Here is a 23,390-nt window from a genome sequence, read left to right as displayed (position 1 = left end):
AATGAGAGCATCCTTCTAAATCAGGGAAGTGCATTAGGGTATTTCTGTAGCCATCTTCTGTGGTAGCAGAGCCCTGCAAATAAAGGAGGTGTCCATCATTAGAGAAAGGCCCAAACTGTGTACATACACAGAATGGAATATTATTGTGCCCCATGAAAGGACAAAGCAGGGAATGAAAAGGAATAATGACTAGCTGTGCGACCCTGTTGAGTCACTTAGTTAACCATATGTGCTTCAGTTTCATCTGTAAAACGGGCTAGAGAAGGAAATGGCAAACTGCCCCAGTATCTATTGCCAGAAAACCCCAAACAGGGGTCACAAGGAATTGGACACAACTTGAAACAATTGAGTAACAAATAAAGAAGGGAATAAAGACTATCAATATATCATGAAAACAAAAGTTTTAGAAAGGGACACAAAGAACGTAGACTTTTTTTACTGACCGAAGTTCAATACACCACATGCCTTGGAACAAACTGAATCTAAAAGAAATTCACACTATTTAAAAAAAAAGGTGATGCTAAAAAGTGACTGCACAGGAAGAGACTTGAAGCAGGACTTCTCTTTTTTTGTTTTGTTTTTTTTTTTAGTGAGGGCAATGGGGGTTAAGTGACTTGCCCAGGGTCACACAGCTAGTAGTGTTAAGTGTCTGAGGCCGGATTTGAACTCAGGTACTCCTGAATCCAAGGCCAATGCTTTAACCACTGCACATCTAGCTGCCCCGGAAGCAGGACTCTCTTTAAATCCATCCCTCTAAGATTTGTTTGAAGGGATGAGAATGAAGAAGGTAGAACCAGGAGAAGAATACACACAATGCTTACGATCATATGACTTACGTAACAAAGAAAACCACAAACAATAAACCACATTAAGAACAATGAAAAAAATAAGCCAATGCATTGTAAACAAAGTCCGCTCTCTGGAGAACATGAGAGGAAAGGCTTAGGACTAGCGAGGTAGAGGGCTGAGGCAAAGCTGGGCTGGCAGGGCTTTGTTTGACTTCGAGGGGACAGGACTGGGACTGGACAAAGGAGTCAATGGTGTAGTAGGAATTAAGAGGAGATAACTGTGGCAGAAAAACAAAAGGCAATAACAAAAGGGGAGATCAGTCGTTTAAAAGGAACAACAATAATGACAGAACAGCTCAGGCAAGAGACAAGCGCCTCCAGTCACCTTGGGATTAGGACAACAAATTCAAGGAAGCGCTGTATCCAGATAAAAGACACTGACAAAAACCTTTCCCCTTATAACCCCCCAACAGCCCACACCCAGACCTGGAGCTTGGGAAGCCCATGACATAAGGGCAGATGCCCTCAAGGGCCTTGTGAGGAACTAGAGGCCTGGCAATGGTAAGGGGAGTTGTGTCCAAAGTCTTGGAGCTGGAGCTGATTCCAAGGGCTGTGCAGCGCACAAGGGAGGAGGGAGGATCCGTCCATGCATGACAGCGACCAACACTCCCCTCCTCTCAGGGCTAAAAGGCAGACTCCTGACCCAGGTAGGAGAGGCCCTCTAGCCCTCTTCTAAGCACACCTCGCTGCTACTTTCACACATTCCATAGGAGGAAGAGCCCCCACCAATCCTCAGCTTCCTCGGTGGCGGCTGGACGGGATGACGTGGAAATCCTCTGACCCAGCAGGAGTGTATATGTTATAGTCACACCCTATGTGGCACATCAGAGAAGATGTCCTGGAGACCCCTCCCCAATGCCTCCATCACTCCTCAAGCTGGGCAGCCCAGAGAGGCAGGATCTGCAATCCATTTCCTTGGGGGTGACACTGGAGGAGAACATGCAGCCCCTCTGCCAAACCGAAGTTACCCTGGGGCGTGGGAAGGAGGGTCTGTGTGGAGGAGCCTGACCTCAGGTCAGCTGTGACACTGAGTCAGCTTGTCCAGCGCCTTTTCGGCAGCTGTCTCAGCCTTCCAGACCCAGAACCACTATTTCTATGAGAAAAACACCTCAGGATGGACAGTGTTGCAGATTTCTCTTTCTTCCATCTGAGCTGCTTCTCCAGCATTTTCCGAATAACGGGGTCATGCTCTTCTCAAAAAGGGACACAGAACAACCAGCCAACGTCTGATTTCCTTTTAAGTTAGAATTTGTAAAGAGTGTGACCACAGGATTTTCTATTTTTTCCATGCAAAAGGTTCTCTTATTTCTACATGGCAAAAAAACCAAAACCAAAACCAATAATGAGGTTTGTAATTTGATATCATACCCATGAATTTTCGTCCTGGACACCTAGTAACATCCACAATAAGTAGTGGTCGCTATGACATCCATTTTAGGCAAGGTTAACAGCTCACTGATCCCCTGTTTTTGGCATTACAGGCCTAAATTCAGGAATCATCAAACTGCTTACCTGGGGAGAAATAAACTGGGGAGGCACTTGTGCCCGTAGGTTAGGGGAAGAGTTAGCGGCTGCACAGGTGTGTGCATGCCCCGCGATTGTGCTGTGCTATTTCCAAACAAACCGTGATTGCCACCCTGTAAAAAAAAAAAAAAAAGAGAGAGAGCCAAGAAACTCTGTTTACTTTTAGTGGGAAAACACACCAATAAGAAGGACACCGGCCTAGCTCCCACAACTGACCATACAGAAGGTATGAGCAAGGTTCTATGGGCTGTAAAAGAATTCCCAAACCAAGCAAGTTTCTAAGTTTAGGTTCACCTTTGAGCAACATATCTAAGAACTGACAAGTGCCCACTGCCTTAATTAGAATCTTCTCCTGTGGCTCGCTCAACACATGACATTTCTAGCAAGGCAATGGTGCTAAGTGCACTGAGAAGCCTCCCCAGTGTTGTGTGTGAAGGATGTCATTTTCTTATCCACTTTATTTATAAGCATGACTTTTACTAAATACCCAAATAATTCTCAAATGGAAATAAGAAGAGGTCAATGTCAAAACTCATCTTGCCATGGGTCATCTGCCAAATTTTCAAAGAACCAAAATATGTAAGAGCTTCTAGCCCATCTCGGCTGGAGAGAGGGTAGGAAGCCCCACAGCTGCTTCTGGACACCTTGTGTTTAGGAGAGGGAAGATTTCCTCGGGATCTGAGCCAGCCCTCCTTGTGGTCCTAAGACGCTTAAGTCTTCAGCAGAACCAACAACAAATATTAAAGGCCTACTCTGGGCAAAGCACCGTGTTAGGTACTTGGGTACAAAGAGAGACATACCCAAGAACGTCTAGGCTGGTGCTCAAGAAGACAATTCAACCGGTTGGTGAAGACAAGTATACAAGTTACCAGGATGCAAGGGGGATTTGGTAAGTAGTGAAGCCGGGGGAAGGGGAGCCCCTTCAGGGAAGAGTGAGTGGAAAGGAGGGGCTTCAACAAGTAGAGATGGGGGCAGGCCACTGAGGTAGGCATGAGTAAATGTGCCAAGTCAAGTGGAGACTGGGAGGAGCGGATCCATGTGTCTGGAATACAGCACACATTCCTATGGATTCTCATGAGATGAGGCCAGAGAGGGGCGGGTGGAGCCCTTCGAGCCCATGAGAGTCTGAATTTGAAGGCAGGCAAGGCAGGTGATTGGACTGGGGTGGGGGAGGAGGAAGACAAAGGAATGAGCAGAGTCAAAGATTGCTCCGTGGTTCTAAGCCCTGGTGCTTGGGAAAAGAGCAAGATTATCAGAAGGAAGGGAAGACAACGAGAAGCTCCCTCATCAAGGAAGCAGCTGGAAACAGAGGCCTGGAGCTGTCCAGAGAAATCTGGGGTGGAGAAACCCTCGTGGGGACAACTCGAATGATGCCAGCAGAAGAGAGCCAGGGGAGAAAGGCCCGCCTGCCTGCCCCGGGAGTGGGAAGGGAGCAGAGAGCAACGTCCAGAAGAAGGCGCTCTTCTCTGGGCTGACCAGCACACAAAGCAGAAAGGCGCCCCAAGGAAATTGACAAGGGCCAGGCAGGATCAGGGTCACGCAGGTTGTGCTTCCCGAGTCAGCTTCTGAAAGAGCATGTCAGCTGACTGAGGTCACACACAGCGTGAAAGTTTGGCATTCCTTCCTGTGCTGGGGGGCCCCCTCTGGGAAGCCTTGAGGAATCTCTCTGTGCCCGGGCCCAGGGTGAGGGCAGAGCTCCTCATTGCATGAAACCAGCTGGTGGCAACTCCAACCATCAGCATCCACTTGCAGAGTCAGGAGGGGATGAAATAGCCAATGGGACGGTTCTCCAAAGGGCATGAGCAGGCCCAGGTCCCTCGACCGCGGGGGAGGCCCCACATAGACCAAAATGTTCTGTGGTCACTGACAAGCGGAACCAAAGCAAGGGCTGAACACAGAGGATTTCACTGTCCTGCTGTAGGACAGGAGGACTTCCATTCCGTGACGTGGAGGGAAGGCAGCAGGAGCCGGAAAACACCATGCAAAACTAGAACGACATGAGCAGAAAGAAGGATGCAACAAGATGGAAGGGAATGCTCTGTGACGACCAGGACCAAGCTTGATCCCGGAGAAGAGGTTGAAAGAAATGGCTCTCGGGGGGCAGCTAGATGCACAGTGGTTAAAGCACCGGCCTGGATGCAGGAGGACCTGAGTTCAAATCTGGCCTCAGACACTTGACACTTACTAGCTGTGTGACCCTGGGCAAGTCACTTAACCCCCATTGCCAGCAAAAAAAAAAAAAAAAAAAAAAAAGAAATAGCTCTCTCTCCCTCTTGTCACTGTGAGGTGGGGGACCGTGGGTATGGAAAGGCACATACACTCAGATTCCAGCTTTGTGTGTGGGTTGCTTTGATGGAACTAGATATTTCCTTCAAGTTGTTACGAAGAGAATCGTTTTCTGGGCAGGGAAGGAATATAATTAAAAGAAAGGCATAAAGATGACAAATTCTGGGGGAGAGAAGTATTGGAATGGCTACCATATGCCAGGCTCTGCTAGCATTTCACACAGTGAAAATGAACGTCTTTCCCAAAGAAATCAAGGTGACGACTTTTCTTGGGGTCATTCCCTAATGTAACCCCTTGGTTTTGCATTTCTGCCATCACTTAAGGTTACGTGCAGACAGTCTTCAGAGCTAGGATGGCGCTGGTGCCCACTGGGCAATATCACCCTCAATGGAGTCCTGGAGGATCTACTACGGTGTGCTGCTAATAACAGCCATGAGGAATCTGAGACACAGTCTGAGCAACCTTGTAGAAACCATTTAAAAAAATGTAAAAGTAAATACGAATCCAGTAAGAGACGGGGGTGGGGGGGGGTGTGTGGTCTTAAGGCCGAAATGAAAAGCCTAAGATTGTCATTGCTGTACACTCCACCAGCTTCCCGGTTAGGGGCCACAGCCCAACAAGAGCCATAACCCTGGAGAGCTCTGCAATTCAGGGGAAATGGTGGGAACGTGCCGGCTCCCTCTCCCGGCCTCCTCCATCTCCTCTGTGCTTCTCTGGCTTACGCACCCACACCCCCTTCACTCAGAAACAACGTCTGTCTGTGGTCTGGCGCTAGCTCTCATGTGGCTGCTCAGAAGGCCATGGAGACGCCTCAGACCACTCGGCTACTTTTACAGGTAAATGACCAATGTCTTGATCCTCAAGCTCTTCCTCCCAAACTGAGGCAGACTGCACTGAAAAGCACTTGAGAAAGATTCTGTATCTAATCTCCTGTTTTAGAAGAAGCACTGGGGCAGCTAGTGGCGCAGGGGATAGAGCACCAGCCCTGGAGTCAGGAGTACCTGAGTTCAAATCCAGCCTCAGACACTTAACACTAGCTGTGTGACCTGGGCAAGTCACTTAACCCCAATTGCCTCACTAAAACAAACAAACAAACAAAAAAACACAAAGAAGCATCATCTAGGTGGCCCTGGGTCTTGCATCGAGGCATCTTTCTGATGTCCCCATCAACTCCTCAGAATCACTTTCAGATGGTGGACTTGGTCACCTGAGATATTTATAGGAACATGCTGCTCTGGCCTACAACTAACCCTCCGTTTTCTGACCCCAAGAAGCCCAAAAGAGGAAAGTTGAATGGCTGAAAACACCTCAGCACATCCTCCTTCTCATGCCATACGTTCAGCAGACCAGAGTCCCCCAGACCGACAAATGACGCCACAGCAAGTGCAGAGCAGGACCAAGGCCAGCTCCCAGCCCTGGTCCCAGTGATACGTTCAAGAGGCCTCCTTACTTGTCTAGCAGCGAAGTTTTTGGGGGTTGAGCCCTGTGCCGATTGCCCCCAGGCTGGACGTTGGGTGCTGTGGAGCCAGAGGGAGACAGCTTGTAGCTGGGAGAAGGGGAGAAGGTAGAGCAGGGAGCCTCATCCCCAAGGCACCCGTCTTGATTGGAGAAAGGCAAAGTCAGCTGCAGAGCAGGCGTTAGCCAATCCCAGGGTGGGTTGGTTAGTGAAGCGACAGAAGGCAAGGTGGAAAAGAAGAGAAACAGCAGCAACAAGCCAAGTTAGTGTCTATTAGCGACATGGAGGCCCTACATCTCCCGACCAGTCGGGCCACACTCTGCCCCGCCAGACCCCTCGCGCCAGTGGCCAGACGGCTCTTTATCTTCCTGTTAGTGACTCATTCAGATCAGAGGAGTAAGATAACCTGCCGGGGCAACATGTCTGTGTCTGCATCTGATAATGATTCCTTCTCCCTCGGCTTCCTTGAGCACAGAAGCCCTGGGACCCTGCGGTGGAGATGTGGACATCTGGCCCAGCACTGATGCTGTCCATCACCTCAGCACATGTGCTGTCTGTCCTCTGAAGAACAAGGAGAAGTGAGCAAATGCTTCTTCTTGGATACAGTCAGGGCCCTACTGCTGATTCCTGGCCGTAGTCTGACAATACTTAGTGGTCTGCAGTGAAATGAACTAACAGACACGGAAAAGAAACATTCTGAGCCCAGCCCACTCCCCCCACCTTCAGACAAAAGCATGGATTCAATCAGCGCGGACCTAAAGGGCCGTCTGGTCAGACCGGTGAAAGGAGTCCACCTCAGGAAGAGGTGCAGCTTAAAGACAGAGACAACAAAGGTGACCAGCAAGCTTCTCAAGAGTAAAGGGAGAAGGTTGCCAGCCACCTGCAGGGGAAAGGAAACAAGGAGGGCCAATCTGTGACCCTTGCAGCACGTCGCAGCCGGCAGAAATGCTCATGGCTTAGAATGGCTGAAATGCCCCTTTCTAACGGCTCCTCAAGACGTCCCCCTCAGGTGAAATGGGCCGGGCCACATCTGCCCTCCAAACCACATCAGGCACGACCTCCATGGGGCCACAGGTTGTAATTTCACAGGGCAGACGATGTCAACTGTGATTCAGTAGTTCTAGGCTTCTTCCTGGACCCACCCACTTGATGAAAACCCAGATGGTTCTGGGATAGAACTGCCCTCACCTTCTCAAAGTAAGGCCCGCTAATCTGTGGTTCCCAGGTCTTTGGAATTAGGTGGACGGAACCCAGATCTATCCTTCCGCATGATATCATTAAAGTCCCCGAGATTCATGGCTCGTTTGTCCACATCAAACTTCTTGTCAGGAAGGCTCCCTGAAAAGTCAACAAGAAGAAAGGTGATGATGGGTCAGTGGTCAACAAACCATTCTCTTATTATGCCGTCTCTGTCGAGGATGGTTGAATGGCAGAGAAAAAATTCCAATAAATCACCAAAACAGGAGAGACATCTCAATTCACTCAAATTATTTCAATGAGTATCAACTGGCTCAATGGGAATGATTTCAGGGTGATCCTTTAATAAAAACTAAAAGACAACAACTTGAGTTAGTAGTGTAACTGTTCGTTTGCAAAGGTCTTTTCCATTAGGCTTTTGTGGCAGTTCTGGATAGCTCTCCCTTTCCTGTGTATCCCTGACATAACCCTTTGATCCTGTGAATTGGATCCATTCACTTCTCCCAGAACACAAAGGCCACAAAGAAACCTATGTGGCCCTGAGCCCTCGCCTAACCACACCTCTGCAGCTGCGGGCCATGCTCCAACCTGCCCCCATCGCTCTCACAAGCCTTTCCTGACCACCCCTGGGGGGGGGGGGGTAGAGATTCCCTTGGAGAGGTCAGACAATCAGCACTCAAACTGATTCGGACCACCAGGTGTCCTTAGGTGTGTGGGCATTTTCTCTAACCAGACCACCAGATCCTCACAGCTGAGGATCATGCCCTCTCTGGCTCCCTCACACAGGGACTCAACTTCTCGTGTGTCCTCTGACCCCCTTCTGGGAATCATGCTTTGTAGCTGAGAGTCAAAGAGGTCCGCAGAGGTGGCTGGACTGCCACTTGGGAGAGATGCTGGAAGGAGAACCCTCTTACTCCATGCTGCCCTAACACTTGGGGGAACCCCCACTTCTCACAACTCATAATCTGTTAGCTCTCCTCAAGCCTTCCCTGCTAGGAGGTGCCTCAGAGGATGGACAGTAACGGCAACACATCCCTACAGACAAATCCATCTTACTGCCTGGGCTGTCCTCAGCTTGACTCTGAAAAAAGAAAAAGAGATGAGAACAGATGATGGCGAATGGACAGATGGATGCTGGGAAGGAGGTGGCGTAGGCTCTCCCAAGAGCCCAGCCCTCGGCATGGGTCTGCACCAGGCAATTCAAAGACTCCCCAGAATGCTGCTTTAAAGGAGGAGGAAGAGAGCACCAAAGGAGCTCTAACCCAACCTGAGCATGCTAACAGGACTCCTGTCACTTCCTTTGGATAACTGGAGTTCAATGTTCACATACAAAGAACCACACGAAACTCAAAGGAAGAGAGGAAGAGTTAACAGACAGTGTCAAGGAGAAATAAATCCTCTCCTTCAGTAGCAGGAGGCCAGGCTGAGCTGCCAGGCCGCGACAACTCGTCAAGTCATCAAACCCCCATGGTACAAACCACGCAAAGTCCTTCTTCTTCCAGCATGGAGGGACCAAGTGCCCCAAAGATGACCAAAAGGCATTAAGGAAAGCCCCAAAGATGGCCACCCTCCCCCTTGCATTCATGCCCTGGTTAACTTATTTTTTTTTTTTGGGGGGGGGCAGGGCAATGGGGGTTAAGTGACTTGCCCAGGCTCACACAGCTAGTAAGTGTCAAGTGTCTGAGGCCAGATTTGAACTCAGGTACTCCCGACTCCAGGGCCGGTGCTTTCTCCACTGCGCCACCTAGCTGCCCCTTGATTTACTTCTTTTTTGTTTTGTTTTGTTTTTGGTTTTGTTTTGCGGGGCGATGAGGGTTAAGTGACTTGCCCAGGGTCACACAGCTAATAAGTGTCAAGTGTTTGAGGCCGAATTTGAACTCAGGTCCTCCTGAATCCAGGGCCGGTGCTTTATCCACTGAGCCACCTAGCCGCCCCCTTGGTTTACTTCTTAAAATAACAAGGGCAAATCTGGCATGAGAACGGCCAGGACTATTTTCTATTCTGAAAACTGGGGAATGACAACTCCTTGAAAAGCCAGACTGGAAGGATGATTTGGCTCAAGAGGGCTGGGAAAAGTCAGTGTGCCAAAGAGAAGAGACACCGACTGCATAGTGCTCCATCGTTTCCTGCACTTCCAGCCTGAAGGGCCATCGGTCAAGCACTGACCTGTGCCTCCATATGGAACGTAGCAGGATATGCTATTTGAACCCAGATGAACGAAAGCCAGAAGCAGGACTGCCCAGGGGTGGGGGACGAGAGCAACTCACCAGCAATCCCATGTTTGAAAACTGCTTAGCAAGAGGGTCATCCAGGAATCGCTGTTTCCACTTTTTAGTGAACACTAAGAGACAAACAGAAGATACCCAATGTCAGAACGAACAAGGAATCCTTCTCTGATTCACGAAACCAAAGGACTTCCCGTGCACTTGTGGGTGCTGGGGACAGAGCGCCACACACGGGGCCTTTAGCCCCACGTGGCTTGTTCAGACCGCACGGGCTGGGTGACTTCCATGGCGAGTGTGATTTGAAATCAATCCCACTGTAGCAAGTGGACACTGAAAACAGCCTGCTCTAGCCCAGCATTCTCCCGTTCCCTGAGGGGGATCTGCTACAATCAAGTTTTGCCTGGGCTGGGAGAAATGAGAACAGGTGAGCTGACGGCACACAGGACTGAAAATGGAGCTCATTCAAAGGGTCCTTTCTCTTTATTGAGAGTACAGGGACAAACTCCTTGGCACCAGCTAATTCTACAAGCAGCTGATGGTGCAGGGGGAAGAATGTGAGACTTGTCAGGAAGACCCGAGTTCAAACTCTGCCTCAAGACAGAGGCAAAGCCAAGATGGTGGAGGCATGGGGAGTGATGCAGTGAGCTCTTCTCCACAAATTTCCTCCTAAAGATCTAAAAAGTGCACTACACCCAATTCTGATGGGAAAATCCAGAACAGCTAGGCTCAGGGAGACAGAGGGCAGTCTGCAGACACTGGAGATAGGATCAGGTCAGGAGTACCTGCTCACAGAACAAGCCAGTATCCAGTGAAAGGCTGAGCACCAGGGCAACAAGAGGTCTCAGACCCATGCAGAGCACTCTGCTGCCCACTACCCTGTCCTAGGGCAGAGCGAGAAGGCAGTGGCACTGCTGGGCAGGGAGGCCCTGGCTGTTTACTGAGAAAGGAGGAAGCTCAGAAACTGCTGCCATGAGCAGCATCAATATGGCTTCGACCCCAAGCTCAGAGCAGTGTCTCATTTCCACAAGCCTCTAGTGCAGGCTGCAGGGGAATAACTAAGGTGAAGATCCCAGACCAAAAGGGAGCCGACACTCTGCAGCTCTGATCCCCAGGGCTTCCTTGCTGGCTAACAGGGCTGAGTCCAGCAGCATCTACTCTCTATCAGCACCATATTAGTCTCATACAAGGAACTTGGTAGGGTTCCTTCTTCAACTATTTTCTCCAATAATTTATATAGTGTTGGGATTAATTGTTTTTTAAATGTTTGGTAGAATTCACTTGTGAATCCATCTTGTCCTAGGGATTTTTTCTTAGCAGTTCATTGATGACTTGTCCAATTTCTTTTTCTAAAATTGGGCAAGTATTTTATTTCTTCTGTTAATCTGGGTAATTTATATTTTAGTAGATATTCATCCATTTCATTTAGATTGTCAAATTTATTGGCATATAAATGGGCAAAATAGTTCCTAATAATTGTCTTTATTTCCTCTTCATTGGTGGTGAATTCACCCCTTTCATTTTTGATACAAGTAATTTGATTTTCTTCTTTCTTTTTTTTGATCAAATTAATGAATGGTTTATCTATTTTATTGGTTTTTTTCCCCCATAACCAGCTTCTAGTTTTATTCATTAATTCAATGGTTTTCTTACTTTCAATTTTATTGATCTTTCCTTTGATTGTCAAGATTTCCAATTTGGTGTTCTGTTGGAGATTTTTATTTTGTTCATTTCTAGTTTTTTTTAGTCAGCAGCATCTACTTTGCAGAGCAATCAGACTCTGCTCTGGATCAGACCACTCTGGGAGCACCAAAAGCTTATAGGTCCTCAGACTGAGCTGTCCTGAGACCCTGAAACACATTACATTCAACATCCCCAAAAAAGCAGCACCCGGACTAGTCCTGATCTTCCCCCAGAAGTGTGAAGAGCCCATTAAGTCTCAAGTCAGGAAGGAGACCTGGAAGGAAAGAAAACAATGAAGACTCCCACCCTGATGAACTTTTATACCAGGGCAGGGAAGCTCAAGACACAAGCCCAGAGGGAGAAGAATCTACCAATCCCCTCCCTCAAAGAAAATGCAATAAGAAACTCCCAAAACGTCATGACAAATCAGGGCTTCTAAGTCAAAGAAAAATTAATGCAAGCAGCCAGAAAGAAAGAATTCGAGCAAGAAGGAGCCACATTCAAGATCGCACATGATTTAGTAGCACCACCATAAAGGAAGGGAGAACTTGGACATGCCTGTTCCCAAAGGCAGGAGATGGGCTTCTAGCCAAGAATGACTTATCCAGCCAAACTGAGTGTAATACTATGGGGAAAAGACAGACTCTTAGTGAAAATAGAGGACTCCCAGGCATCTTTGATGGAAAGAATAGATTATGGAGAAAACTGTGAAGTTTAAATACAGGAGTCAAGAGAAACACAAAAAGGTGAACATGAACAAACAATGATAAAGGACTAAACAAAGATAAACTGCTTACATTTAAATATGGGGGGAGAATAGCTGTGTCCCTATCAATAGGAGGGTCACAGAGGGAGTCTAATTAGATATGGCCTGGGAGTGGTTCTATTATTTCTTTTTCTTTCTTTTTTTTTTTAAGGGGCAATGAGGGTTAAGTGACTTGCCCAGGGTCACACAGCTAGTAAGTGTTAAGTGTCTGAGGCCAGATTTCAACTCAGGTCCTCCTGAATCCAGGGCTGGTGCTCTATCCACTGTGCCACCTAGCTGCCCCTGGGCGACCAATTATGATGGAATACTAATTGTTGTGCTGCACTTGTATCAATTGGCACAATGGCCAAGCAGTATTGCAAAGGACTAATGATGAGCTAGTCTACCCACCCCAACAGAGAAGTGAAGGACTTAGAATGCAGAACGAGACACATACGTTTTTGTATGTGGCCAACTTTGTTTTGATCGACTATACACATGTGAAATGAGTTTTGTTTTTCTCATGCTCTCCATGGGTGGGGTGTGGGGGTGGCCCTAATCCTAGGAAATGAGAAAAATATGATAAATAAGATTGGAGTTGGGGATATCTCCAAAAGTTCAATCGTTTGCCTATCATTCAATATTAACTTCAGGATGATGGCAGGTTACAAAAGCATGCCGTCAACAAGGAAATGGTTTGTCTTGCTATTGTAGTTGCCTTATGATTCTGTTGATCAATTTTGAAAACTATTCTTTTATTTGTGGCAGATTGTCCCAGGAGGCGCCTCAATTCTCTTTCTAAATCTTTGGCAAAGTTAACTCTCAGTTAAATCTCTCAGTTTTTGTTTGCTAAACGATGACTTTATTGTTTAGGGAAATGTGGAAGAGCAAAAGCAGGGGTGGAGTGGGAGAATGAGAAGGCCAGATCTTGGCTGATTAAAACAATTTTTTTTTTTTGTTTACATATAAGGTATTTTATTTTTACATTTTTTTTTTAAAGAAAAAGAAAGATTGGGAACTCTGATCAACACAATAATTCCTGAGGACTTGTGATGAAACATGCTAACAGAGAGGTGATAGACTCTGTGTGCAGCCTGAGATTTATTTTTTAGACGTGGCCAATGAAAGAATTTGTTTTGCTTGACTAAACAGGCTTATGATAAAGGTTTTGTTTTTCTTGCTTTTTCAATGGGGGTGAAGGGGAGTGGGAGGAAGAAAAGGCTTATCTTTGAAATTAAACTAAGATTAATTTTAAAAAAATCTGCCTCGGATACTTTCTTGTGTTGTATACCCTGAGCAAGCAAGTCATTTAAGACTCTGTGGCCCCTGTCTTTTATCTGTAAAACGAGGAATTTGGACTCGATGGCTTCTGAGGGCCCACACTTCCAGCTTAGCTCTATCATCTTATGATAGGGGTTCATTCTTCACAAAAATGGTTAGGGAGCCCTACTCTGAATTTGGAGTTGGCTGCTGATCACGGAGGGCTGTGGCACAATTTCTGTCACATGAATTGAATGGAGGTTCAAGAAAGATCCTAAGAACAGGCTCGAGCGCCAGAGCACTAGGATGGCTGGGAAGTAAGAGGGCCCGGCCCTGAGACCTGCACGTGCAGGACCGGCACTTTCTAGGCAGGAACTCCCTTAGAGCATGTGCCCCCAGCCTCCCAGAAGCAGCAGCGGGGCTTCCTGTCCAGGCTCCTGGGAGGTGATTTTTATTTACACGGTGACAATCAAAATTAGACTTGAATTTAGTCAAACCAATATGGCCTCCTGCAGTCAGTGACCTTTACGGCTGCTAGTGTAGCAGTCTCAAAGACCCTAAGACTTTAGCTGGGAGAAGAAAACTAGGGTCTCATCTAGCCCAGCCAGCTTTCCTGGCCTTGGACCCTTTGACCATACAGACAGTAAGTGAAAGACAAGGGGTTTGAAGTAGGCTCCACCTCTGAGGACCCTGAGCTTCCTTCAGACCCAGCTCAAGTGCCACCTCCCTCACAGGAGCTGCTGGGACCCGCCCCTCAATAATCCGGGAGACATTTTATGTTTAACTTCCTACACTGTTGTGCCGAGCTGTTCTCGAGAGATGAGAGACTCCTCGAGAGCCAAACGTTTCCCTTTTGTCTTCCTCTGGCTCAATGTCTGACACACAGTAGGTACCTGATAAACGTTTACCAAATGGATGCATTCCTCTCCACTGCAGTCAGTAGCAAGGAGAGAAAAAGCACATTTGTCAGCCAGAAAGTCTTTAAGGCAGGATCAACATGAACCCAGAGCAACTGTTAGGGTCAGGTTGAATACTTGAACCTTCCTAAGGTAAGGTCACATATACAGAGTGGATATTTAATTAATGATTGTTGAATAATAAATTAACTAAGAAAAGCTAAAAAAGGGGTCACCCGCCCTCATTCTTGTCAATATAAAACAAGGATGCTTATTTGTTTTATAAAGAACAAAGGCCAGAGGGAAAACAACTGGGTATCTGTGTCAGCAGTTGGAAGGAATTCTGTTGTTGGAGATAGATACATAGACTGCCTTTAGATTAAACCAACAATACAGGACGAGGTCAGTTTTTCTGGAGTATTAAGCTCCTCTGATGTCTCTTTGTGTGGGCAGGTGGGCGGGCAGGGGACACCTGGTTTCACAGAACCAGCCCCGAACCTCTCTTCCCTTCTTTGTGGAGGGAAGACAACCATGGGGGTGGGTCGTGCTTACAGTCTCACACTTTTCTGTGTTTTGCAGTTTTGTGGAAAGTTCTCCCCTCTTTGTCAAAAGCAAGGGATGTCTCCCTGGAAGTTATAAAGAGGAGGGACACATTCAGGTGGTGTAAGTTCTGTGGAGACAAGAGACCCAAACAATGACTATTCTTCAAAGTCATACCAAGCAGCATACAGATTCTGTTCTGCCTTCCCAAAGATGAAAGGCATCTCATTGGGATGACATGTGGGTGACAGATCCAGCTAACTCAGCTCAGAAATGCACGTGCCAGCTTGGGGGGCCATGAGATGATCTGGTTTTCTCCAATGAACTCTCAAAGACCATCATCCTTGTCTTGTGGAGAGGGATTCGAGATGACAACATTACAGACCCTTTACAGAAAGGACACTCCTAGCTTTTTATTAGAGGGATTGGACTCTGAGATGGCATCTTAATTGGCATCATCTAATTCTCAAAGGTGAACTTCTGTTTGATGGGGAAGTATCTTAACCTTGCTTCCTCATTCATCATGATTTCAGGATACTGATCTTCAATCACTGAAGTCATGCTCAATCTTTACTTTGGTGTTGTTCACTTTTCACAGCATACTAAGGGTGGCTAATTGACTCCAAAACCTATTTCTCCCTTTGTAAACACTCTATACTCGTCACATAATAACAATGCACTTGGAATCGAGGACCCAGGGTGGTTACCTAGCTCTGCTATTCGTACACCTTTTGGGCAAATCCCTGTCACGGCTACAATGAGGGAGAAGAACAGAGGAGATCCCTAAGACCTTTTTGGCTTCAATCCTATGATACATTTACTTCTATGTACATTAATAGCTTCCAATAAGAACCTATAAATAAGAAACCAGAACGCTCAAGTTTAGCAAACCATTAGTTTTGTGCTTAGTGCTCATTATATCAAAAGTCATTTTATCCAGTCTCAATAAAACAGACAAGTCAGTTAAAGGCAGAACAACAACGGAGAACGACATGACAGTAGTAAGAAAAATTAAGACTTTTTTAAAAACCTCTGAACTCTCTGAAGATCTCTATCAGCTCTATCACCTCTGTCACCATGGCCAACCTGCTGCAATGAATTTTTTTGGCCATGGTGGTACAAGAAACATATTCAAGGAAAAAGAACGAGACCTACACCTTTCAGGAACAGAGTAATACATCCACGTCTCCAGCCCATCTCCAAATGAAGCTGATGGAATTAGCAGTACAGATTGATCCTGCCCCATCCCTCTTACCTTCATTTGCTGTTTCTTGCCTCCTGGTCCCCAGCCTGCTGAATTATGAGAGGAGCTGCTTCCCTGAGAGCCTGCCGTGTTCCAAACTCCTCCATCATCATCTTCTTCCCAGCTGGGATGGCGGGTACCCGTCACTGGCCCATCACTCTCCCCCCATCCATCTTGCATAGATTTGGAGTCTTTAAGGAAAAGAAATAATTTGACATTCAGCAGTCACGACCAGGGTACGAGGCAGCCTTCAACAGAGCTATCCTGACACTGCTGTTAAGTCCAACACCACTGCTTGCCTCCCGGGAGACCAAGACCCACTATGTTTATTGAGTGCTTGTTCCAGATTGTGTTACCATTTTGTGGAGAAGGAAACTGAGGGGGGAAAGACTGCATTTGAGGGGGTGAATCATAATTCCAGCCCAGGTCCTCTGCCTGCACCATGGCACAGCCTCTCCCTGGTCATACCATGCAATACTCTGGGACTACAAACCTGGGATATCACGGAGATCCTCATATGAAATGAGGCGGAGGAAAAAAGAGGGCCAAGAAATACTGAGAGAATGTGATGCCAAGTAGATCTCTGAAACATGTGTGGGGTGAATGGGCCTTGGTGGAGAAACTGATGCAACAATGACTTGGGGGAGGGGCAGGGAAAGAAAGAGGGGGAAGCGCTGGAGGGGAAAAGGCAGAAGAAAGTGGGAACTGCTCAACAGTGAGAGTCTTCTATTCAAAATCCAAGTCTCCTTCCTCAGCAACTTGAGGTAAGAAACAGGACACAGTGCTAACCTCCTCACAGCCAGAGGTCCTCAACAGCTTTTAGACTAAAGTTAAATAGTTTAATACTTCAAGGTATTTTAGGATAGCTTTAAGTTCAATTTGGAAAAAAATTACATTAATGCAAACCTAGGCTACCTCCAAATTTCCACTTCCTAAAATCACAGGGCATGTGAAGAGAGGGCAATAAAGTCAAATCACTGAAATTTTTTTATTTCACAAAATGCTACACTTTTCGGCCCATTCCCAATTCCATTATAGCCCTTTGGTGTTTCTATGAGACTAACAGCTGTGATGATATCCATAAAGGGCCTCTGAGATGTGGCAGGCCAATGCCAATAACATGGGTTCCATTGCATCCCAAAGTATGCGCTGAAGCATTCCTCTCTTGCACAAGTTCCTTAAATGATATCGGTACCCTATATTGGAAGGCTTTGGCATCCATAAAGTGCTCAGAAAGTCCCCCCACTCCCACCTTTGTCTCATTGACAGACAGAAATAATAGTGACAAATATGGGAAAATATTCTCTCTCTGACTAAAAGCTGTTCTCACAGGCCCTAGGACTGACGTTAGGTACATAAGATTGAGTAGGAAATGTGTGAACAACGCCTCATTTTGCATTTAGAGAACAGGTAGCACTCCTTCAAAGATTTGGGGGAAAACCTACACAAAAAGAACTAGTCTAGTAAGCAGTCACTTAAGATAAGCCACTATCCATCATCAGTCTGTCTGTCTGTCTATACATACATTACACACATACATGCACACAGTCTAGAGGGCAAAGGGAAGTAGAGCAAGTCATCTGAAATCTAGCTGAAGGAACAATAGAAATTTTGTTATGAAAAGTGAAGATCCAAAGTCCAGGGTGAGGGCAAAGAGCTGAGAGTTGTGCTTACGGAGGCAAAGCTAGGCCTACGAGGCAGAGGTTACTAGAAGGAAGAACTCTGCCCAACATGAGGAGGATCTTGTTAAACAATTCCCTAAACTTTAAGCTAAGGGGCTGTTTGTGTCAAAGATACTGGAGGAATGGAGGAGGGGCAGGAGAGAAGGGGTGCCTGTTTTATGGAGGAGTCGGACTACGTAACCTCCAAGGTCCATAGAAAATCCAATTCACCTCAAAAGACTCTTAAGATTTAAAAAAGTTTTTATTCAGAGAATTAATAAAACAGGACATTAACGTTAAGTTTTATGGGGCCTAAAACCTCAAACATAGCATATTTTTACCCTGAGGCAAAAGCTTGCGGGACACATGAGGGTACTATTAGAAGCACTCTGAGGACACAGCCCAAGGTCAAGACAACACAATGGGAGAAGGGAGAGCCTGGGTTTGGAACAGCTCTACAAAACTCAGCTGGAGGACACCCTGTCTTCCAACATCATTTGGACTTGGTCATCTGTTGGTGTACTGGCACCTCTCCTACAGAAAGTCAGCTCTGATTTGATCAGCAAAGTCAAAGAGAAAATAGAATTTTCATGAAAGAAATGGACATGATGGGTACTTTATCTGGAAGATATCTACTGTACAAAGTGAATGAGGACTGACCCTTCAAAACTAAGTGAAGCTTCCTGTCCTTCTGACAGGACTAAGCCTTTCCAGTTCAGGCAAGGTCATACTCACTGAGTGTCACCTGAATTTTACATGGGGCAATTAACAAAAATAAATAGATGTTCATGGATACAGAAATCTCCAAGACTTGTAAGTATTGTCTGTAGGAGATTTACTAATTTAACTAATGTAAGAAAACCAAGGGACAACATAATAAAAACTGCTATTCAAAAGAGAAAGATGGGGCAGCTAGGTGGTGCAGTGGATAGAGCATCGGCTCTGGAGTCAGGAGGACCTGAGTTCAAATCTGGCCTCAGACACTTAACACTTACTAGCTGTGTGACCCTGGGCAAGTCACTTAACCCCAATTGCCCCGCAAAAAATAAACAAACAGATAAATAAATAATATACCCAATGGTACAAGAATGGTGGCCAAGTGGGGGAGAGGAAATCTATTATTACATATCATGTAATTGGCATGGCTAGCCTTGATTTCCATTCCAGCCAAGTACTGCAAACTGAACATTCTAACCCTTCGAGGATTGCACATTATAAATCATGCAACCCAGAACAAGCACACCTCACACTTCTCCCATACTCATCTTGTGGAGTGAGCAGTGCCCATGTTATCCCCTTTCGCAGGTGAGGAAGCTGCGAGGTCACCTAAGGCAGACAGTGAGGGCCAACGGTGGGTTCATTCCATGGACTCATGACTCCAGGGCCCGCCCTCTGACCATTAACCCTGACCATGTCTAGTCCAGCTACAGCTAACCTGTTCTTGCAGTTCTAAGATTCTGGAGCCCATTAAAACACAGTGGAGTGACTGAAGCCCCTACACAGCCCTCAACACACCAGGGAAATCACAAGACCCTTCAGGTGCCAAAGCGGCCCATACTCACTGGGTTTCATGGCGTTTGGAGCACTGGAGGGGGTGCTACCCCAGCCCGTAGAGGATGCTCCCGTCTCATCCATGTCACCCCACCCAGGGCTGGCTTCGTTTGGCTCACCCCAAGCTGATGTACCATTATCTGGAGCGGGTGGTGTGCTTTTGCTCCAGACTATAAAGAGAAAGAAAAGATTTAAAAAAATTAAATGTCTTTTAGTAAGTAAATCATTTCTTGCCATCTAATGAAGCACCACCAAAGTCCGTCAGTCTTTGGATTCTCCTTCTCTTGTAGAAAAGTGCTAGGGACACACAAATGCTCCAGTGCATTATCAGAAGGGACAATCTCTGCCTTCAGCAAGTCTCTGGTACTGTATTACGGTACTGAAGTTTGAGCTGAACCAACATCCCCCACTGATTCTTCTCGAACCCCTGCAGGGAGCACAAGCTGTGAATTCCACACCTGGCCTGTGAAAGATCAAGATCAGTCTTCAACGTGTAAACGAGAGGTGGGAGATATGGGGATAGGGGTTGGGGGCGTTTATCACCATCCCCACAGCCTCGACAGGACAGTGACAGGAGCCATTCTTCCAAAGGCCCTCAAAAGTTCTTGAGATAGGGGGCAGCTAGGTGGCACAGTGGATAAAGCACCGGTCCTGGATTCAGGAGGACCCAAGTTCAAATCCGGCTTCTGATACTTAATACTTACTAGCTGTGTGACCCTGGGTGAGTCACTTAACCCTCATTCCCCCCCACCCCAAGTTCTTGAGAACCTTTCTGACACTGAGGGAGGGCTGGAAGAAGCCCTCCCATTTTACAGATAAAGGAAACTGAGGCGCACGGAGGGTTCAATGACCCGCCAACCAGTGGCAGGGCTGTAGATGGGTTCCCATTCTTCCTCACTACCTGTGCTCCCCAGTAAGCTACATTGTGAGAAACAATTTCAAACCACCAGATAAAGCAGGAGTTAGCTGAGGTGGCCCCCTCATTTCTCCTGGGGCTAAATATTTAGGGGACCCCCCATTAAGATGGTGACTGAATGCTCTTAAGAGATTCAAACCATGGCAGCTGGGTCCTAGGAGAAAGAAATAGTTTTAAAAACCAAACCCTTTCATGGCGGGGAAACCCAAGGTGCAATTAATATGCGTGACCAGCTGCTGTCCCCCCTCGGATGCCGAGTCATCAGACGCAGCCAGGACCCAGAGGTGGCTTCTAGTTCCTTTTTCAAACCACTGCCTAAACTCTAGGGCTTTTCACATCTACTGTCAGCACAAGCACTGAGATCAAAGCGGCTCACACTGACCTGATGAGGTTTTACTCGTCATCGGGGTGGGCAGGCTTTGTTCTCGTGGGGCCTGACCCCCTTGAGAATTTTTATCCCACAGGTTCACATTCTTGTAGTTGTAGCTACTTGGGTCTCCCCAGGCTGACGTGCCATCGTCAATGTCCATCTTCCTGCTAATGGACTGCGGGGAAGGCTCCTCCCAGCCGCTGGGCTCCTCGTCCTTAGCGGCCGAGGGCTGGGGCCCACTGTTCCAGCCGGGGTTGGGGGGCCGCCCGTTGCCTGGAGGCGGTGGTTGCGGTGGGGCTCCCCAGGAGCTGGAGGCCTCCTGCTGCTGCTGCGGCGGCGGTGGCTGTGGCTGCTGCTGCTGCTGCTGTTGGTGTTGTTTGTTCCAGGAATTGGACTGCCGAGCCGTCTCGTTGGTCCAGGCCGGAGATCGTTTGCAATCGTCCCATCCGCTTTTTGAAGCCAAGTTTGCATTCCCCCCATTTCCCCAAGTCCCGATTTCATTCTGGCCTCCTTCGCCCCAACCAGACGCAGGCTTACTTGCCGACCCCTCCCAATTGCTGCCCTTTGTCTGGTCGACTTCTTCTCCCCACCCGTTCTTTCCTGCAGCCCATCCTTGGCTGGGCTGACGTCCTCCCCAGCCCTGATCCTTGCCAGAACTGTCACTCCATGAGGAAGATGCCTTCTCCTCTGCTCTCGTTCCGCCCCAGCTGGAGGCGTTATTGTTCTTGTAGTCATTCCATCCTCCCGTGTTTTTGGGGTCCTTCCATTCTGCAGGAGTTGAGAGCTCACCCCATCCAGACTTGATTTGATTGCTTTGGCTGGGTCCGTCTCCCCAGCCCCCTGAGTTCTTTGTCTGTGTGGTAGAGCTCTCCCACCCCTCTGTCCCTTTATCTGATTTCCCCTCGGGCCTTGGCATCTCTTCAATGTCCCAAATTGTATCCTGTTTAATTTGAGTTTGGCCCCAGCCAGTGTTGGAAAGCACCCGGGGATCCAGGTCAGTCCGGCTCAACAGAGTCTGCAAGACCGCCTGGCTGTCGGGGTGGTTGGGTCTGTATGCCCGGCGCCCCGAGTTGTGACTGTCACTGCTTCCTGCTTTGTGGTTGCTTCCAGTGCTCTGACCCCCAACCTCACTCCCCGTGGAGCTTGAAGATCTCCCCCAGCAGGGAGCCTGGGAATTGCCTTGGCTTTCAGGGAGGGGGTGGCCCTTCTGATTGTCCCATGCTCCAGTGCTCGAATTGGGTTGGTTTGGACCACTCCATTCTCCGATCTTTAACTCGTCGGATCCGGTCGGCTGTTTCCATTCTCCCTGAGAGACCCCGGATGTCATTTTGTTCCCTTCACCCCATTTGCTTTCACTCGCGTCTGATGGGCCAAAGTTCCAGGACCCACCAGCCGCGGACCTGCCGTTGTTATCCCAAGAGTCATTTTTTGACCCAGTAGATTTCTGAGCAGAGGCGCCTTTCCAGGCATCCTCTCTCTCCTTTCCATTGTTCCCATTATTTCCAGAGTTGCTTTGTCCAGAGACGGTGTCAGTTCCAGAAGACCCCCTGCCTGTACCCCGAGACCCAGCACTGCCTGGCTGCCTGTCTCCAGTGCTCTGTGCAGGGGCGTCCGTGCCCCTGGAGCAGCTCCCCAGGCCCACCCCAAAGGGCATCCCCTTATTCTCGGTGGGGTTTGGCGAGCTTAAGTTCAAGGAGTTAGTGTTTCCATTTTTTGGTCCATCAGTGTTATGAGCTGGAGCCTGTTCTCGGCCAGAGACGACATAATTCACCCCTGGGCTGTTCTCCATCTTGGATGCTTGGCTGGTTGTGCCTGCCTGCGCACTGGGGCTGCTGCTCTCGGCCTCCAGGGCCCCCTTCCGCGAGCCACTCTCCTGAACCAATGCGGGCCAGGCCGACGGGTTGCTATTTGGGTTGAAGTTGCTGAAGCCTGAGGCAGGCCCGACCCTCTCCTGACCACCCACGTTCCTCCAGTTCCCAAGTGCGTTGTTGTTCTCTGCAGCAGAGATGGAAGGTGGAACAGACTTGGCCTTAGGGTCAGATTTCCAGACCCCAAGATTACATTCGTTCCCAGAACCCACAGGGGGGCCCTGGCTTCCTTTTCCTTTGTGACTAGTGGTGCTTCCTGGCAGAGGGCTTTTCTCAGAGCCAGGGTTCGAGGCACTGTTGTTCTCGGTGGTGTTCTCGGAAGGAGCCTCAGTGTCCTTGCTAGCAATACAAGGCCACTCTTCCATGTCAGACCCGTCTACAATCACCTTGTCCCAGGTGGGAGTGGGGTTGGCAGCAGCGCCGTTGCTGGAGGAGGCTCCTGGGCCCCAAGTGGAATTTGCATAATTTGAAGCAGCAGCAGCACCTCCAATGGATGAATCTGAAAAACAGATTTTATCATTTGCATGGCACCCCCCATTAGACATTTTTATTCATCCAGTTATTTTCCGAATAGTAGTCTATAACCAAGCAAGCTAGAGCTATCAAATGATGGGAAATCTCACAGACAAAGCCACAAGCAGAACAAGGGGCTTAGAAGATCCCAGGAGTTACAGCAGGGAGCTTCTGGGCTCAGACCTTATCTTGTTATTTCCAGGGCAATGGCATGGGGGTGGGGGGGAGGTGTTTGGAATGTACTTGGTAGGGGCTTAATAAATACCAGCTGAATCATTCAGGCAAACGTGGTGTGTTTCATGTCCAAATACAATGAATTCATTCAAAAATGTTCACCTGTTGCTCGCCTTAATATTGACCAATATCGCTAAAGCTCCATCTTCAGCTCCCTGGTGTGATGTTCTAGAGGAGCACCGAGTAGCCTCCCACAACTGAGATGCTGGCTATACGAAAACAAGCAGGGGCAGATAAAAGCCACTGGCCAGCTCTTACTGACCCTGCCACCAGGCTCTATGCCCAGGTGTGGCTGCTGCCTGGTCAGTCAGGGGCTCCCACTGTCCCAGGTGGGACATCTACCTGCTATGTAGGGAATGGGCCTAGGCTGCTTATTA

At 48.0% G+C, this 23,390-nt stretch overlaps 1 protein-coding gene across 1 annotated transcript in view; it reads right to left on the bottom strand.

The window, feature by feature from the left end:
• Positions 1 to 23,390, bottom strand: part of TNRC6B (trinucleotide repeat containing adaptor 6B) — a 221,057-nt gene that overhangs the window by 25,382 nt on the left and 172,285 nt on the right. Inside the window, 13 exon segments of the mRNA XM_043965071.1 lie at positions 2,361 to 2,416; positions 2,419 to 2,485; positions 6,109 to 6,126; positions 6,128 to 6,163; positions 6,165 to 6,281; positions 7,303 to 7,323; positions 7,325 to 7,448; positions 8,343 to 8,392; positions 9,579 to 9,616; positions 9,619 to 9,652; positions 15,913 to 16,091; positions 19,124 to 19,282; positions 20,411 to 22,765. Of these exon segments, the coding sequence (XP_043821006.1) occupies positions 2,361 to 2,416; positions 2,419 to 2,485; positions 6,109 to 6,126; positions 6,128 to 6,163; positions 6,165 to 6,281; positions 7,303 to 7,323; positions 7,325 to 7,448; positions 8,343 to 8,392; positions 9,579 to 9,616; positions 9,619 to 9,652; positions 15,913 to 16,091; positions 19,124 to 19,282; positions 20,411 to 22,765 (3,254 nt within the window).

This window comes from Dromiciops gliroides, chromosome 5 (genome assembly GCF_019393635.1).
Source record: "Dromiciops gliroides isolate mDroGli1 chromosome 5, mDroGli1.pri, whole genome shotgun sequence".
Classification (NCBI taxonomy): domain Eukaryota; kingdom Metazoa; phylum Chordata; class Mammalia; order Microbiotheria; family Microbiotheriidae; genus Dromiciops; species Dromiciops gliroides.
This window is presented reverse-complemented; position numbering and strand designations above follow the sequence as displayed.